The sequence below is a fragment of the Dreissena polymorpha genome, chromosome 5, assembly GCF_020536995.1.
Source record: "Dreissena polymorpha isolate Duluth1 chromosome 5, UMN_Dpol_1.0, whole genome shotgun sequence".
Taxonomy (NCBI): domain Eukaryota; kingdom Metazoa; phylum Mollusca; class Bivalvia; order Myida; family Dreissenidae; genus Dreissena; species Dreissena polymorpha.
Genome location: NC_068359.1, coordinates 12,861,165 through 12,881,295, shown reverse-complemented (window position 1 = coordinate 12,881,295; position 20,131 = coordinate 12,861,165). Strand labels below are relative to the sequence as shown.

At 34.7% G+C, this 20,131-nt stretch overlaps 1 protein-coding gene across 1 annotated transcript; it reads right to left on the bottom strand.

Annotated features, from left to right (window-relative positions):
• Window positions 1-1,479: 1,479 nt before the first annotated feature.
• Window positions 1,480-11,155, bottom strand: LOC127882386 (interferon-induced protein 44-like). Its single transcript, XM_052430986.1, has 4 exons — window positions 10,849-11,155; window positions 5,292-5,435; window positions 2,551-2,722; window positions 1,480-2,395 (listed from the first exon to the last, which is right to left on the bottom strand). The coding sequence occupies exons 2-4, from the start codon at window positions 5,322-5,324 to the stop codon at window positions 2,061-2,063; spliced, it is 540 nt and encodes a 179-aa protein (XP_052286946.1). The 5' UTR covers window positions 5,325-5,435; window positions 10,849-11,155; the 3' UTR covers window positions 1,480-2,060.
• Between the last annotated feature and the right edge of the window lie 8,976 nt (window positions 11,156-20,131).

Below are 20,131 nucleotides of genomic sequence, written 5' to 3'. Positions count from 1 at the left end.
TTTTCGATTTAGTTAAAATGTCGAATGTACTCGAATAACGCGATGTTTTGTTGAACAATTGATGGATTAAATTAAAGGAGAAAAGTGTCAGTGAAATGTTCTTTAACTTTTCGAAGGAAATCAATGTCGAATTAAATTTGTAATTTCTTTGATGGTTTAGTCGTTCCTTTGTCAGTCGATCAAAGAATGTCTATCTACAAAGAATTGCCTGCTTACATCCAGTGCTTTACAATGGAAAAGATGAATGGCGATGAAGAAATTTGTCTAGTATTTTAACTCGTCATGGAAGCAAATTAAAAATTACGAAAATAAACATGGACGTGGTTATTATACAACTTCGGTGAGTATAACAATACTTTTATGTAAGTAAGTATAACGTGTGTAAAAAGAAGAGTTGTTTAAAGACTAAAATTAACAATATCGGCGGGAATAAATGCTGAATCATGCTTCACGTAGCCACGGTATGTGTCTACACATTTTGTAAATTTCAAAATGGCGGGAGCCATGTTTGTTTTTTGTTGTTTTACAGTGGTGAAACAAGAATTGTAGTTTGAACACAACCGTCTGTGTTCTACTTGAGTGTGTTACATTTGGAACGCTGATTAAATTTGAATCGAGGCGTATAGCGATATTTTGTCTCGTTACTTTTCTTTTGCGTGGAATTCTTAAGGACTATTTCGATTTCCGTAAACAGGAAAGATCACAATAAATATTACTACGCAATGTAAGATTCAGTTAATTTAATGTGTTTTTGCTTTGTTTTTAGGAATAAATTAAATAAAACAATATTGTAGGATAAATAGAATACTATGTTAGTGTAATTGGCTCAGAAAGGCTTACAAGGCTCGGCAAGCCTCGCCTGTAAACCTTTCTTCACTTGTGGGATAAATTTAAGTATACAATCACACTAACATAGCATTCTCTATATAGTCATAATTTAACGTGAATTATTTGAACAATGACCATGAACATTTTCGATTGATATTTTCTAAATTTATGTGTGAAAACCATTGACGGTTGATATTCTTACAACATTTCTAACGGATGATGCGACATTACGCGAAGGAAAAAAATGTGCTAAGTCACGCGGTGTTTTCTTTACCAAAACATTTTTTTAAGCATACAGATTTTTGTTCAGCTCTATAAAAGTGAAACGATGCAGTGGCGTAGTAGATATGGGGATCCCCTAGCAACCGGGAAGATCCTTGGTTCGACCTCCAATAAAATAACTTGGTTTGAACTGAAGTCAATACTTTTTTTACGGTGATATTTTATCTAGAGCCACTGTGTGCGGCAACCTTCTTACCAACAATCGGCCCTGTTCATCCATTTGTAATGCATCCAGACTCACGTGACACCAATGCAAATACAGAAACATGTTATTAAAACATTACAAATAGCAATACTCAATTGTTTAATACATTTAAAATGTTTAAACAATTCGTAACGTTTTGAAAAAAAGTATTAATAAAACTGGACTTAAATGTCAAGTAAAGCTTTATTGTTTTCAGCAACAACCATCGTTTGTAGTATCACATTGACTATTAAACTATTACATTTTTCTTCAACGTAGTCATACACTCTTGAGTACATCGTGTAGTGATGTAATTAGATACAAAGCCTGTCCTGATATATAGTTTAACTTAATATAAAACACGACTCATATATTACAATGTTTCGATGTAACGGTGTTAACTAAATATTTGGGTAGATATCAAAGATGACATGCACAAACTTAGATATTTGGAATTGAACATTAGCAATTTATATTAAAGAAAACCACACACAAAAATAAGCTTTTCAAGCATAGTAAAATTTGTTGAACTGTTAAGTCTGATCAATAAATCAAATATGTATGAATAACATATTTTTATGCAAAAATGTTTGAATTGCTTCTTTTGATACAACACCACTCTATATTATTGCAAGTTTTTTGTACCTTATTTAAAAGGTATTTCAACGAATTGTTATAAAACATTAACAGTTGTGTTCGTTTTGAAAACCACGTTGTTTGTCAATTGTTATAAATAAGCATTTATCTGCGTAACAGAACATAATAATCATTCTTTGTCGCTGTGTTTCTCGAGTTTGTGCGGCTTCTCGGTGGAGACATTCCGCCCGTTCATCCTTTCCTGCAGATTTCCAATGTAATCCTCTGCAAAGTGCAGTAGCTGCCGCAGCGCAAGAAAAGCCAAAATGCTGATGTTGTCATCCAGCTGCATCTCATTCTCGTAGTTCTTCACCGGAAGTATGTTGTTTCTAGGTAACCCGAGAAGGCCGGATACCTTGTCCACAGCGTCCTCAATTTTCTTACTGTTAAACACATTTATGACGTTACTTGCAACATCCTTGCAAGCCAGGTCGACTTTTGTGAGCAGAACCGCTCTTGGGATACCTTTAAATTAATGCATGTGATTAATTGATAAAACTATGAATATTCAATGGCATAAAGTAACTTAGAACACATTGTTTAGTTTTACAAAAAAAAATAAGATACATAACAGTTAAAACAGGCCCACTACACCTGCAAAGGGAGCAAAAACTGGTAACCTTTGCGATTCGCGATCCGCTGAAAGCTGTTCATCTTTTCGACCAACTTCGGTGGAATGTCGCCGACAGTTCCAGCGTCGATCACAAACAGAACGCAGTGAATCTTATCCTTCACCTTTGGTTGGTGTACGAAACCGGGATTCTCGGGACAGATGGGCGTGGCAGGGTTAAACTGTCGAGTATACTTACACTGCTATATATATATATATATGTTTACCTTAAGCTTTATGCAGCTACTGATTCAGAAGTTCTAATATGGCAATGTAACATGTAGAAGATAAATCTGTAATAGATTTTACCATAATGTGTTTTTCCCAGGCCCTTTTTGCGTGGCACTGCGCCACGCCGCCGTTCTGAGGCGCCACTTTGTCATTTCCAAATAAAAAGCCGCCACGCGTCCTTATTGATAACATCTGTATAAGCCGCAACGCGTCCTCATTGATAACATCTTTATTGCCTCTTGACCAAACTTCTTAGCCAAATAGAATTAGTATGGCCCCAAGGCAACGAAGATGCGCGCGGTTGTAAATAAGTGAATAACCCCGATTCCAGTACCAAGCACACATATCGGTGCGTGATAAAATCGTCGGTAGTTACTTTGGAGACTTATGATAAAAACCGATTGTAATCCTCGTGGAAAATGTGCGTTTCGTGCATAACACAAGAATATTGAAACCTATATTTCGGCAGTTTATTTAATTTCAAATAAAACATGCTGTATGGTTATTTTTATGGTCTTTTATATGAGTAATTATTGTAATAATTATTGTACCGTATACTAATTGAACACAATAAAATGTGAATCGCGACTTAATTCGGCGAAATACAATTTTGCGTTGCTATGCGCACCTGTCGCTTACATCATCGTAACAAGATGTTGGAATATAAAGAAAAGAAATTGTGACTGTCGAAAAACTAACAAATAAAACACGAATTACGATGGACATTATACGGTTAAAAGGGATTAATGCCATGCCTGTGAAAATGAAAGATACATAAAACGTTTTAGATACAAACTACATATTTATCAATAATTTACACCGTGGATGTATGTCGCGGAAACGAGTGTTTGCAAATCGGCGTTATGTTTACTCGCTAAGTTCAATAATATCACAAAATTATCGTTAGAAAATGGGACAAGACAAACATGGTTTCATTTATATGCTAGTGGATCGGTGTATAATCAGATTCATATGCATATATGCTTAATCAATGTTTGTCATCATTTACAGTTTACTGAAACAGAATAGAACTTAAATCGAAGAAATCGCAATGTTAATATATTTATATTAATTGAAGTAAGTTAAAAACATTGAATATACTTAAGTGTGCTTGTTCATATTTTTATGTTTTCCCACAACTGCAACTGAGACAATTAATTATTTCTCCCAAAACCAGGGTTTGGAACGTTTTGCCCTCTTTTGCCTTAACTGTGCGATGAATGCCTTATTTTTTCGGCATAGCTGTATTAAGCCAGCTTTTCACTTTACCTGACCTTTGTAAGTGTCCAATAAAATTCAAATAAAATTTCCCGCGGCTAGGTACGAATGAATACACTTCATTTATTCCATTCGCTGCTTTAATTATACCACCTGAACATTGGAAACATATCCGCGTCTTTGTAACACTGTTTAACTGCATGAAACAATTTTATCTCTAATGAAAAGGCTTAATAGATAGAACAGTTTTACACTCAATTCTGACATCAATAAAGTTTGTACGTGCACCTTTTATTTTCAGAGCATTGCCAGGGCAAAAGCGTTTATACTTAAAGGCTATGTTCTCGTATTTAGTACTTACTTCCATATTCCTGTCAACATGTTAACATGTAAAAGTATAAAGAGCAGTGGAAGCGAGGCCTCACTTAAATGCATTGCATTTCAACCCGCGAGGTATCGGGTCAATTCGCGGTGTGTGAATGCCAGAGTTTATATACAGGTCATCACCGGAGTTCGCGGCCAGTAAAATAATCGTTATATAATAAAGACGCTATCCGTAAACTAGGTGACCTGGAATTTTCTTTAGACCAGAAAAATGTTAAATAAAGATATTCAGCAATATAATTATGATATGTCAATAATAGATTCTTAATGTGTTTTCAACAATACAATGATAAATATTAGTTTTGATTAATTTAACAATAATTATTCCACCCTATTGACTGATGTATTAAGCATGAGCGTGATGATTCTCGATACTGTTAATAATCGAATCAAATAGCAATACCCGACAAACCACTAAAACAGGTTTGTTCGAAGAACGCGCCGATAAATACGGATACTTCGCGTGTGGCCGGTTGACTAATATGTTTTAATTTCACTTCCATTCTTCTTTTGGTTTTCTGTTTTGTATCTATAGGTTTATGACCAGCAATATGTAATAATGTAAAATAAGCCGCGAAAACTCCGCGTAACATCCCGTACTGCGTGTGATGCAGCAAAGAACTGCACAGAAAAAGACATTCGCTTTCTTGATCTCATTCATTGAACTATCAACGCCGTATATCTTTTTTAAAGATATTTCTTGTAATATACTGCGCCATGCCCCTTCGCCCTCCTGGGAAAAACACCACATTGAAGCTGGATGTAGTCACTGGAGTTCGTATACGTCAATATATACATGTAAAGAAATAATTAATGGCGGTCATTAAATGATAAAATCGAGTACTGATATTTATCATAGTTGTACCTTACAAATTAATTTAAAACACACATTATGTGTGCACATATTTTAGAAAATACCTCGTAAAAGTCAGAAATGTTCCCATTTAGCATGTAATTGCACTCCAAATTGTCAAGACCTTGTGGGACCTCCAAACCACGTGTGTCACAGAATCGGAAATTCAATGGTGATCCAGAACGCGCCTTCACTACATAAGGGGTGTACTGAAATAGAGGCACTTTGTTTTTTTATTTATAAATTAGTTATTTCCTGCATTGGTGTAGTAAATACATATTTATGCCTCAAACTGCATATTAACTAAAAGTTAATGTTAAAGCATAGTTTGATCCTTTTATACACAGCCGCATTAAATTTGAAATTGTCGTATCGTGTATATCTCTCTGAGATTAAATTATGTGCAGGTAACAGTAAATAACATCGATTGAAACAGTTAACATCAATCATTTCTCGGTTAATTGTAAAAGGTGGTAGATAATAACAAGACGTTTAATAATTAGCTTATACACTTTTGGAATTCTCGATTTCGAAAGTCAGACATTCCCTTAAATCTTTATAGTGTCTTCATCAAAAGCAAACACGATTTGTTTCTGTTTTTATTTTCATTGTGATCTCGTTTGTTGAATCGAATCATAACTAATATGTTTATTGAAAAGCTGCAGTCACAGTTTCGTCCCCGACTGTGTCGATAATGCCGAACAAGTTTCTGGGTCTGACCCGTGTTGGGTCGTTGGTTAATCATATCAAGGCTTTTATGATCTGAACAATGTACCGAAAGTGTTCGACAACATTTAAAAAAAAACTCCTGAAAAGATTAATACATTCCGAATAGTTGCAATCATTGTGTTGGTCCTTTGTTATACCGTGTTTAATTTAAAGCTACACGCGAGAGTCCCGAACTGTGTCGTCAATCCCGAACAGGGTTCGGAGTCAGATGTGTTGGATCGCTGGCTTATCGCACTGAGTCCTGGATGGTCTAAGTAATTTATCGAAAGCTTTGTCATTGTAATAAATGGAGGACCTCGTGCTCTACTCTGGTGTATCGCAGCTTAAGTCTTACTTTGATGCCGAAGTAAGACTTTCCCGTTTGGACCCTAGTGAACCATATTGTGTCATACATGGTCCTGAGCAGTCAATGTGAATCGATAATCAATAGGACCGAAACGCTTAGAAGCTTTCATCAGGGATCCCTTGCGAAGCAATGTTTTTTTCCTATATTATGGGAATACATCATTTCAAGCTTATTACATCTTCATTCACCCCGGATCAACTTTCCCGATATTAGAGTATCAAATGCTAATCCTGACGTTTCATGTTGCGTTGCTGTAACGGTTAGTTCAGCTATATAGTGTCTTAATATCAATAGTTACCCCGTATGCCGTGATTCAAATTGGTTCAATTACTTACTCGAGCCCGATATAATTTCACTATCATGTTAGTGCTCGGCAAGAAGTTGTACAATCAAATTAATTTACCAAGTATGATTTATTTTCTCCAGCAATACGGTAACAAAATGAAACCTTAGCTTTGATGTGTTTAAAGAATTACATTTACAAATATATGTAAAAATTGTAAACTTCAGTCATGTTTTAAATTGCTTTCAAATTGCTACCGACTGGATATTAAGCTCTACTGAACAAATATAGAACAATACACATACAGAAAACCAAAAGAAGAATGGAAGTGAAATTAACAGGGCTTTAAAACATCGTAAAGGTTGATTGTACATGTACAAAAACCTCTTGGTATAATACATAACAAGGGCGATATATTGTGGTAGAATTTAGAAGGTAAATTAAGCAACTGAAAATGGGGTAAAGGTGAAGGAACGAATTGATGGTGTTTAACTCTTGTCTTTAAGCTTAACCCTCTTTGACATACAAAGGATTTATTTTTTTGCAGGAACATAACATGTATGACAGATCATGACCCCTTTAATGTTTTATTCAGATATTGTTAAAGAAGCCACCTCATCATCCCAACAAAAGACTTCGTACAATTAATTAAAGGACATGTGATGTAGGTGAGCATAAAGATGCTTTCACATGCTTCTTTAGGGATTATTTTGTTTTACATATAGCCTGGTTTGCTTAAACGTGTCATTTGTTTTACATGAAATAAATAAACTGGTATATTTCAAAATAGCGCATCCAATCATTTCTAGGAATAAAAAGTGTTCATGAATAAGTCCCTTTCATACGTTATGCTAAAACCGGACGTTCTCGGTCATGCATTAAGTAATTCATAAAAAGTAAAACCTTTGATATATAATAAGCAATATAATTCAAAATTGAATATGATATATACTATAATATGCAAATACGATACATTCCCACATACGCACGCACACAGACATTTCGTGTTGATAGACGTTAGACGTTCGGAAAACAATTATTTTCTGATTTTAAACTCGAACGCAGAATTGGTGTCCACTTTACATTTTGCAAATACACGAGACCCATGTTATTAGTAACTCAACTAATTCTTTTTAATTAAATGGATGTGTTGCTTAATCTAGATTGAACGATTATGAAACCGTTCGAAGCAATTTTTGGGGCGATTGCCTTCTGCAATACGCCCCATATGTAACATAATATACGTATACCGAAGAATGTAGTCCGTTACTGCATTTAACCACTATGCATCCAGATTCTGCATTCGCAAAAAAATAGCTCCGACGATCGCGTTCCATCCATGGCAACGTCTTTTCACTGTGGCATTAGCACCCGAGTAACACGCAGTCCTCATGGAAGGTGTATACAGCGACGAAATACTGACTATCTACACTTGTGCGATATGTGAGACAAATTTTAAATACCACGCGTTACAGTTTTACTGTCAAAGTAAACATCTCAATGTTCTCTGCGCTACAAAGTTTGTATATGACAATTCGCCCGTACTTTTCATGCCAGTTTTGAACTTTTTCCTTACACACGAAATACATACTGTGGTTGTACTTTCACAGCAGCTAATACATTTGCGTTAATGTTTTCCAAATAATCATAACAATCTCGTATATGTCCGTCCTAACAGTAGAACATTATCAACATTTATTTTGTGTTTCCATCAAGTAGCTATATGACCTACACTGTGTCGGGGTGACTTAAAATCCAGCAAATAAATGAATTGAATATATATATATGAATAATAATTTAATCTACATGATGTATAGAAACCTTATGACAACGTTTGTCTTTACAAATCTCAGATACATGTAACACTAAGTCAGAATAAAAACCTAAGTCACCAGTTCAAATGATAATAATCAAAATAGTATTTAAAAACGTTTCGCAGTTATGATTTGGCACGTGCGACAATGACTTGTTTTAAAAAGTATCATTTACTTTTAACCCCAATATTTTAATCACATATTATGTTGACAGACTGTCACCCTTCCTTAATTCCATCTGTATTATTCAACAAAGGTGATTGGTTGGCATCACGGTGTATAGTGTTTTTACGACCACAAAATTTGAGCAAAATCGCCCCACCAGAACTTTGAGTACTTTGATTTAATGTATCTTCTCATACCTGTTAAGCCGTATACCTCCATCTCGGTTGCTTGCATGTTTCCATTGTGTATATGGTCGGCAGATACCCCTTGATTGTTAAATGCGTTTCCGACGGATATATGGCCATTTAATGGGAAATAACCCCCAGAGCTGTTGACTGTGCCGTTGAAGGTGTGGAGATCGTGGTTGTTGCCAAAAGTAGGTCCATATGCCGAATTTCCATACAAGCCATATTCAGAATTTTTAACTGGAAACTTGTAATTGAATTTATAATCCTACCTTGGACGGCTACATGAAATAGTGAAGGGTTTTTTAAGTAAAAATTTGGTCGGTACGATTTATCACTGGAGAGATGACAAAGTTAGCAAACCAGAGCTCGAAAAAGTTATGCATCAATGTACCAGATAGTGACTGAACGCGTGAATTCTTGTTTGATAGAATAATTGATTAAATGTGTAGAACGTGAGATTGTGAGCGAGTCAACAAAAGATTGGTACACCGCTGTTATGATTTATCAAGTTAGTGTATAACAACCTGATAAAAGTAAGCGTGCGAGTGAATGTGGACGCCCTGTTAAAGGGGCCGTCCAACAGATAAAACGTCGTATCGACGCGATTCGATATTTTTTGGAAACTACTAGGATTGCTTATATAATACATCTGCTCTGAATATGAGCGTGGATGGTCGAGTGGTCTAGGCGGGAGGCTTTTTAATCTAGGACTCCAGGAATCCAGGGGTCAGTGGTTCGAGCCCTGTTGAACGTTACTTTTTCGTTCCTTTTTCTAAATTGTAATCTTGTTTTTTTACTGGAGATTTATAGTTCAAATGTTTAAATTTATGAATATAAAGCATTTAAAGCATTTAACGACAAGCTTCAATACATGCCCAAATCTGTTGGACGGCCCCTTTAACAGTAAGTGATTGGGGCAAAAATATATACATTTATTCATTTGCACTTGCATGCGTTCACATTTTGATCGAGCCGCTCGTATAATATTATACATATTTTGGATCGCTATGTGATCATTTGAAAGACATGTGTATACACTATAATCTAGAGCTGACATTTTTTTAATTATCGCCAGTAAATGCTAACAAAAAATAAATGTAAACTTAAAACACTTGTGTTAAAAAACCCGTTTATATATTAAAGCATACAATATCCTGTAAAAAATAGCCTGAGTCTGTTCATGTTGGTTATTCATAAGTTGTTTGATCATTGTGTAATGCGTGCTTAAGGACACAGTTGTTGACATTTTTTCTTACAAAAAAGGATGCTTTTTTCAATGTTTCTAGTGTGTTATATTTAATAATACTCTAACACTTTGTTCTACAGTGGTGTATGTTCCAGCTGGTAACAGTGGATTTATGAAGAAAATTAGAAAATAAGGACTTTGGTCGCCCAGGAAGAAAGTGGTTTTTAAGGGAAAAATATATGATTATTTACTCTTTTTGAAAGATTTCATTACAACTGGTTCATGTTTCACTGAAGTATATGCTATTTTTATTGTGCATATTGTTTCAAACTTAATATAAAATATAAGGAAATATTCGTTAACATTACCCCACCCACTTCTGACCATTTCAGAAAGTGATATGTCCTTAAATATTTTGGTCCGATGTAGCTATATCCCTGTTTCGAGTTTTCCCATACATGTAATTGCATTGGATTATCGATACTTCTCATTTTGCATCCGCGCAAATCATAGTGTGTTAAATCTATATTTTAATGAGTCAATTCTTTTAAAAGATTCTATCTACACTTATCATAACACATCGCATGTACGATCATGTAATTGCAAAATGTTTGCTTCGTTCGAATGGGCAATGTTTTCTACTAGACGATGCTCGATTAAAAATTATTTAATTACATCATTTTTCATAGATGTTTCGTGTAATCGTTTAAAGCCATTTACATGATCATCATTTTCGGAAAACATGTAATCTGCTATATTTGATAAACAAATAACAAAGAGAAACACGCTGAAATTATGACGATTTAAAGCATACACACTTTACATAAAGTGTAAAGTACATTCACACATTTATAAATGCTAAATCTACATATAACAATATCTATATATATTCAGAAAAAAATATATATTACCTGATATCACACAACCAAGACCGTTCAGTTTCGAGTGTGTACACATGCGCACCCAGTTACTTCCGTGTACTAATATAAACAATTTGAAAGCACAACTTATGTCACGTTATCGTTTATCAAATATCAAACTGAAAAGGAGTAAGTCGTTTGATTACATACGCACAGATCAAAGGTCACAAAGATATCACACGTATGTCTATAAACTATTGTTCAATCAACCTAATTCATCGTTACAAACACAATACAGGTTAGCATATTATCAAATTGTGTGTCTTTTGTTGCGAAATGATCATAATAAACCGTGGAAAACGAAAGTCGTGAATTTAAGATCATATACAAGGAAATGAAAAGGTTGCACTGCATTAATTGTTTCACCCTTGAATCTGATGGTTTAGTACTGGCAGTTGAAAGTGTAAAGTGTATACAAGTGTTGTTTGCACTATAACATAATCTGATGAAGTGCTATCGTCGCAAACGGATCAGTCGCACGATCGATAATCGCGTTGCATAATATCGGCCGAGGTTTGCATTTTAAATTAAAGGTACAATGTGGGATTGATGTAAGTTTTGCTTTTTATTCTGTGCACGAGATGTTATAGTGTAAACATTATTTAGCTAATTTATTTTATATTGTCAATCTAAAAATACTTTATCAATTAAAATAAAAAAATAAAAAGTTGCCTTATACATTCGATGATAGTGTGGTTATTTGATCATTTAACATACATATATCTTAATATTATTAAAATCCTTTATAAAAGAGACGTAACAGCAGCGTTTCACTATTGGTCGCCGTGGTGTAATGGGCATGGTGTCTAACTACCGACCGACATGTGATCGAGGCTTAGTATATAGGTGTACACTATATTCATAATTATTCATTAATTACATTCACGTTCGTCTTCGGGGTCGTCATAAGATTAACCATAAAAACATACCATCATCGTTAAAAAGCACCAGTTGTTTATTTATACGCTATAACGTATTGGTATTGTAAATGTTATTTTGAAGAGAATGTTCGGTATTGTTTTAGAGTGAAAAAAATGCACGGGTTTCTCGATTATGCTTAAGCGCATTAAATGAACGTTTTTCCCTTGTTTGGGTTTGTGTTTTGCACATCTATTAATAAGCCATTCGAGGTGTTTATTTTACAGGCAAAGGTTATTAAGAAAACGGGTGATAAGCCACCCCCACCTCCCAGCACTTAATGAACATGTAATTGTTAAAATTATCGGTGACATTATTTGAACGTGTAATTTAGCAACAATAAAATTCAATTTAGTTTATTTTCAGTCCAGTGTTTTTGTTCATTATGATGGGCTCCCAACACGAACCGATTCCTTTTACTGTCAAGGTCAATGCATGACTTTTCATTGAAGTCTGAAGCAGCTAAGTTTTCATGATTACCGTATTCCATCATTTTCTTCATATTGTGCTTTAATGCGATTTTTAAGTCTAAGTTATGTGTATCATACTTTAGACTCTCGCCTCCGACGAATAATTCTTCGTGCACATTTATTGACATTTGAGAATGTTTAAATGCCCGCCATATTGAATTTGTTTAAATGTGTTTTTGTTTTTTTTTTGGTTTTAAATGAACGTTTTTCCCTTGTTTGGGTTTGTGTTTTGCACATCTATTAATAAGCCATTCGAGTTGTTTATTTTACAGGCAAAGGTTATTAAGAAAACGGGTAATAAGCCACCCCCACCTCCCAGCACTTAATGAACATGTAATTGTTAAAATTATCGGTGACATTATTTGAACGTGTAATTTAGCAACAATAAAATTCAATTTAGTTTATTTTCAGTCCAGTGAAACATGCACATTTATTGACATTTGAGAATGTTTAAATGCCCGCCATATTGAATTTGTTTAAATGTGTTTTTTTGTTTTTTTTGGTTATGTACTGAACGCTAATTTAAACAAACTGTTCTTTAGTTTCTATATTTTAAAACGTTTGCTTTTATATTTATGTTGTATTGTGACTGGTTAGATGAGGATGTTGGTTTTATGCAGCCGTTTCAAAATGTCTTCACATGCTTCTATATTCTAATATATTATATATTCTATTCCTATTCATATGATTACCTATACGACATGTATTTACAAGTATAAGTTTCGCGTGGTACATTTATGCATGTTTAATAATGCATAAAGCGCCATGTCCTGCAGAATTGATTTAGGATCGTTTCACTTTTGAGATATATTAGAAGGATGTCGCCATATGTACGAGTGTCTTGAGACTCCTCAACTGAGCAGTGTCTTTGAGGTATATTTCAGTTGCACATTAAAACATAACGGGCATCAGAAGAATTATTTTTGGAAGAGAAATTAAGGAAAGATAGAAATTGCTACGTTTAACTATGATACTGATGATGCATTTATTGATGATGATGATGTTGATAAAGATGACGATAATGCTGTGGACAGCGATGTGGAGAATTATTTTAGAAGTTTAAGAATAGGTCCCCGGCATTCGCATCGTTGCTGTTGTACTTTCTCCGTTTATTAGCTTAAAGAGAAACCCGGAAAAAAGGGGTTTAGGTTTACATTATCTCCGGACATAAGCATCAATACAATAAAAAGGTTTACGAGTTTTAACGAATGTTATACACTATGATAAGATTGTGACGTAACAAGTTAAATATTATATTTAATATCTGTATACAAAATATTATACGCATTAGAAAATTGTAAACAACAAAAATTCGATTGGCTTAAATTCCTACTATAAGCAATATCTTACATACAAAGAGACCAGCTTATTAATGAATTAGCGAATACATGCTTCAGAACGATATCAGATGACCAACACAGATGGTAATTATAAATAACGTCAAAACCGACCAGAATAACACACCAAATCAATTAATCATTGCTTATCACGTTAATTTAACATGTATGCGGTAGGCAACCTGCAGATTGAATGTTGTATGATTTGAAAATAATAGCGGACTACCTTCCGTATTTGTCTTTCGCACATCATGTTACTTCGCTACATTTAGGCATGTAGTTGTGCACAAGATCCCGTCGGAAATCGACACGTCAGCATTGGGTGTTCCAATCTATATTAATACACTGTTCGTCAGTAGAGAAAAGTAAGTTAGAGAGCAAGGGTCGCCCGGTCAGTTCGGTGACACAAGTTATTATTGTCATGGGGTCAAAAGGCCTTTACATTGAACTTACAGTTTAGATTATTTTGCGAACATTGGAAAACTTGTGTTGTGTTAATAAGCAGAAATAAACGCAATTGAAATCAGAAATGGACTTTGTCTACGTTTATGTATGTGTTATGGTACAAGATTTGAATTTTTGTGCAATTCATATACACAAATCTTAAACGTGTGTTCTGTTTGTATAAGAAAGTTTTGTCCGTAAGCCCATTATCGATGTTTATAACAACAATGGTGTTTACTGTTTAGTATGACGGAGGGGAGGCTTCTTCGCCATGTATGTTCCTAATATTAGATGTTTGCAAACGGTTTCGTAAAGCTTATAGTAAAGTAGAACAATAAAAACAATGAGTTCCTCTATTCTGTGGTTATATTCATTATACACATTTTCCGTTAAATCCATTGTCCTTAAAGTAAATAGTTTCAATCTGCATGGCCGCTGAATTCCGCTCAATTACAATTGCTATTATCTAACTTGTCTATCGTGCGTGAGTTTGTTTTATGGAATGTATTAGCTATGTGATTACAATCCTGTATAACACATTCTTTAATATATTTTATTGATAAACACACTCAAGTTTATCCAATTTAACGCGCTATTATGTGTTTTATTTAATTACGTTAAAGATTTAGCGATTGTTCAGTTCCATCTTAATGGAATAGTTTGTAAAATGTCGGCATCTGAGGAGTTTTACGAAGAGCTTATCTGGTGTCAGATTGGGTGAAATCGGCGGCGTAACCCAAGCTGCATAAAACGAATATATACATATATACAACACCAAGTCGCGGCTTTTCATGCATACGACGATTGAGACAGGTCGGTGGTACATCGAGTGGTAGAGATGCCCCATGCTTCTACCAAATATATGTCCCATGATCGAATTTTCAACGAGATTTCCGGGGATGGTCGCATACAGATTGTGGTAGTGACCTTTGCATATGACTTGCATAAATTAACTTTACAATTTATACCATATATTTACTAAGTTATCGGTACATATTGCCTCAAGCAAATTTAAATTTCAAATGGTTACATAAAAGTAAAGAAATTCTTACATCTGCTGGATGACCAGACATCTGACAAAACCTAACACAAATTTCACAAAACAATATCCACAGGTAAATCAAACAAAAACTTATTGATAAATTAAAGCAATCATGAAACTCTAAACTACAAGTAAGCTACACATGACGCATTAAAATCAGTTTTAACAGGAACCAACACTTTAAACTTTACCTGACCAAAATTCGCCCTGATGAGTCCAAACGTATCTTCAAACTCCGTTCTGCCAACTACTTCTTCTGGTTGTTGATATTTGATTAAGGCACAGTTTTATTCCCACTTACTCAAATAACACCGTTACATCCGCGTCATGCCAATATTGGTCTTATGGTATATGCGGCCAGCGTAGCTCAAGCGCAGTCTGCGCACGCACTTTTCCCTATAAAAAGCATGCAAAGTTTCATGATATCTCTTGAGTATCCTCCTCAGTAAATATATCGTGACAAGACTGTGCGATACGCATGCTGGGCTGGAACTACACTGGCAGCATATTGTATTATAATCATTTTCGCATGACGCGGTTTAAAAAAATCTAATTGCGTCTTGTAAATGGAACATAAAACCACGACCCTTTCAGATTGAAAATTGAAGTCACACAGTGTTATTCTAAGCGAACTGACACATGTCGATAGCCTATTCTGGCCTGCATTAACGATTTTCAGACAGCATGTGGATAGAAAATAAAACAATTTCCCTTGTATCATGGACTATTTACAATTTCGGTGGTTTTGTCTCACCGTAAAAGGCAATGGGATTTAATGAAACGTTTTCTTTTTTCCATAAAGTAAGTGCTATTGGTTATATTAAATGCAATACTGTGTTATCAACACAATGCGTTTATTGATAGTACACGCCGTCTTCCACTGGCGATTTACTGACCCAGCACTAAGGTCTTGGGGAATTGAGGATGTAACTTACCAGTAATGCTAATTGTAACTGGGTCAAAATGTTTTTCTATGTTTCGTATGAACCAAGAAGAATAGTCCGCATTTCTCTACACTGAACAGTGTTGCATGCTAAACTTCAAAGACGCGGTTATGTTGCTAATGTTCCGGTGGATAATTCTAAAATCAGCCAATGGAATGAATGGAGTTTATTCAGTCGGGTCTGCTGGCGTTATTTAAAGGTCATCTTAGGTGAAAAGCTGGGTTAAACAGCTACGCTGAAAAAATTAACTAAGACTAATACATGTATGTTGAAGTTATCACTTGTGTGATGTGTTTACTCTGATATGTTTATGCATATTTATTCATGTTTATTCCACTAGCTTTGCCAAACATTGCACTTTGAAACTTAGAACATCCATTATGCATTTTTGGTTTATGTATCCATAAAGTCGTCATAATTATATCGACGTCGTTACGCGCGCAATTTTTTACATAAACGTAGATGTTCTTACACCCTAGTATTTGTTTTCTCTCAGTGGCTCACATTTATAATACAAAAGGAGGTTGACCCCATTAGATTCTGTACCCGTTCATTAGCCACACAAAAGACGCTAAACTACGGAATTCCATAAATGACAGCTTACTGTCTACCACCTACTTCCAACTGCTTACCGTCAACTGTCTACTGCTGACTGCCAAATGCTTATTGCCAACTTTCTACTGTCAATTATACTATTATATTTATATAGTCTACTGTCTACTGCAAACTGTTAATTGTCTAATGCCGACTGCCAAATGCTTACTGCCGTCTACTGTCAATTATACTACTATAGTTATATAGTCACCTGTCTACTGCCAACTGTCTACTGTCTACTGCCAACTGCCTTCTGCCAACTGTCTACTGCCGACTGCCAACTGCTTGCTGGAAGTTTTGACAAATATAATTGATCAATAACAATGAAGGGCATATTACAAGAATACTCGTCAACAAATTACACCGTTGGGGAGATAAAGACGGTTCTGGCTAGAAAGCATGGTATATCGTACAGGTACAGTATTGTCATATATCTATTCAAAGACAGGAGAGGCAGTGGGTTTCTAGATATTAGTTATGCTTTTCACATAGAATGTATCCGGTTTTGTTTTTATACAATTTAACGGACGGACAACAAGAGCACCGCATAACGGGTGCTAACGCTCGGCTGCGGGTGCAGTTTTGAATAAATAAAAGCAGAATTAAATATTATACTTATTATAATCAATTGATTTGCATTCTTTACACTACATTTGTTTTTTATGCTAAACATGTATTACCACATTTCGCACGTTATTTTTTAAACATATACACCAACCTTTATCATTAGACATTTTACCTTAAATTATTACCTACCTGTACACTCTGTTTTAGAACTGTCTTATTATGTCTAAATTAATAACATACACTTGAAAATACGTATCAATTGTAAATAATTATGTTAAGAAAGTCCAACAAATGAAAGAGATATTATGTAATATAAGCACCATCACTACGTTACATATCTTACACATATAAAATAATGTTAAGAATTAAAGCAACATCATAAAAATTTCCTTTGTTCATATGCAGATCGATATAAGAAATTTATACAATATGTTAATAGATAATTAACCATTTGCATTCAATAACTCGATGCCGTCACCAATATAAAATTTCGGTTTAACATTTCAAAACCTAAAATTAAATATCCAATTAACTTGTTTTAAAGTTACGAGATTTAATTCGTTAGTTTCTATTCGAAATAAATCGAGAAAAGCAAATCGATGTCTTCCACTATTCTTGGTCACTGCCTTTTTCTAATGATTCTCGTTTGTTAGTCTTCTCGTTGGAAGTATTGCAAGAATTTAGTTTGTCTTGCAGGACCTTTATGTAATCCTCTGAAAAGTAGAGTATCTGACGCAGTGCAAGCAACGCCAGGATGCTGATGTTGTCATCCAGCTCTATTTCATTTTCGTAATTCTTCACCGTAAGTACATGGTTTCTGGTCAACCCGAACATGCTGGATACTTTGTTCACAGCGTCCTCAATTTTGTCCTGGTGAACACACTGGAGAGTGTACTGGCAACATCCTGACAGGCCAGGTCGACTTTGGTCAGCAGAACCGCTTGCGGAATTCCTGCAAGCGAAGATAAAATCAACACAATGACTCAATAGGGCTCTAAAAGAATATGATTAGAATTAGCACTGTCATCGTTCCCGAATTTGAAGTATGGGACGTTTATAAAAGATAATGACAAATGAATGCATTATTAAAGAAATTCCAATAATTGGTCTATAGCAATGTTATTGAGAACAACACTCACATATTACTCCTTGTCATGTCGATGAAGTGAATAAAGGTTTATGCAAAGCATAATGTCAACTATGTAAAAACCAGTTTACTTTTTTAAAAAAGCCCAATTTTGGCAGAATAAAATCAAAGATGGTCGTCATTGTGTATTTTGTAGAAGAAAATACATATATCATTCATGAGTATGCTTTATGTTAATTAATTGGTGTTACGTGTTTTGATATTCGGACATTCCCGAAACTTTAACAAAATAAAAGATACAAGAGTGCTGTCAGTCTACCATCTTTAATCTGATTTACGAAAATATTATGTCACCACTCCCACGTAAGGTCGTGAGAAAAAAAAAGGATTCATGTATAATAGACAATGGCCAGGTGATCATAATTAATATAATCGGAAAAAACATGACACCAACTACTAAGCGTTATGAACATTCAAGCATGAGGCGTTTTGTGTAAATCGAAAATGTACTTTGAATAACAAAAATAAACAATAATAAAATCAAGCAGTATGGCGACCTACTCCAATGTTCTTGAGGGCACAGGCACTCGGCATCAGCTACTACCCCTTCCCGCAGATGCTACCTCCATCCCAAAACTCTTGAAATTGTCCATTAGTTATACAAAATAACAAGACAAAAGGTTTGTCGAAAAAACATTTTTTTTACTTGCATATATATGTATTTTCATTTATCAGTAAAGAACAGTACCTGATTGCAATATCGTACAAAGAAATAAAAACGGAAAACTTGCAACCTATAAATGTGTTTATATGTTAAGTCGAAAATTCTTTATTTGAATAGGCATGCCATGTACATATCACATGATTAACCTTTTTGATTCACAAGTCTTTGAAAGTTGCTCATCTTGTCGACTAATTTCGGTGGAATATCGCCTACAATTGCAGCGTCGATGACAAACAAAACGCAGTAAATCTTTTCTGTGAACCTCGGTTTATAAAAGAACGCAGGATGATCGGGGCAAACTTGTACGACTGGGTTAAACTGTCAAGTATAGAAATAATTTGTTACCGTGTATGTCAGTATTTGATTATAAAAATTACTCGTATGTGTTTTTCTTGCTCGCGAACATCAGTTGTGTCATAAGAACGGATATGTACCGTATATAAAAGTGTAAATAAAATTAAATGCAGAATTAGCGGGTAACTTAAAGACTTTACTTATAACTGGATTAAAATAAAACTAAAACGTCTGTGGCACACATTTGAAATATGGATACAAATGATAAAGCCACGCAATTGTACCAATAAAAAACAGTCCTTTTAACACATAATTAATTACTTTGAGCAACACTTTATCAGCAATAATGGCTTAATGTTTGCTGACCCTTCTTTTTGATGTTGCTTCTGGAACTGATCTCACGGGTCTACAGACGCTGGCAATAACCAATTTATAGCAGTGCTAGTAAACTGCTTTATTGATGGCCATTACGTACCCGTATAGTCAATTATTAAGTTGATGCGTGTGGACCTTAAATTAAACATTTGGTTTTGAATTGTGAAAAACAGTTGTCATGTTAAGAAAAAAACCTACTTACTACAAATGAAAACAGATTTAAGCATATTCGAATTATTTCGCCATCCCATAATCAAAATACCTGATAATGATCTGGGATGTTTCCATCCAGCAAGTAGTTGAACTCCAGTATGTCCAGACCTTGATTTATCTCTAGACCACGTGCGTCACAGAGTCGGAAATTTAATGTTGCACCAGAACGCACCTTTACCGCATAAGGGTTGTATTGCAAAGAGTACGCCAAACATTTATCGTATTAAATACTAACGTTTAGACTATAAAATTCTAACATAAAATT

Bases quoted from the DNA above. Each gene is read 5' to 3' on its own strand.
- LOC127882386 (XM_052430986.1), bottom strand. From the start codon at position 5,324: ATGCTAAATGGGAACATTTCTGACTTTTACGAG. The intron at 2,723-5,291 runs GTATTTTCTAAA...TATACTCGACAG, and splicing joins ACATTTCTGACTTTTACGAG to TTTAACCCTGCCACGCCCAT. The intron at 2,396-2,550 runs GTTACCAGTTTT...ATTAATTTAAAG, and splicing joins GCGGATCGCGAATCGCAAAG to GTATCCCAAGAGCGGTTCTG.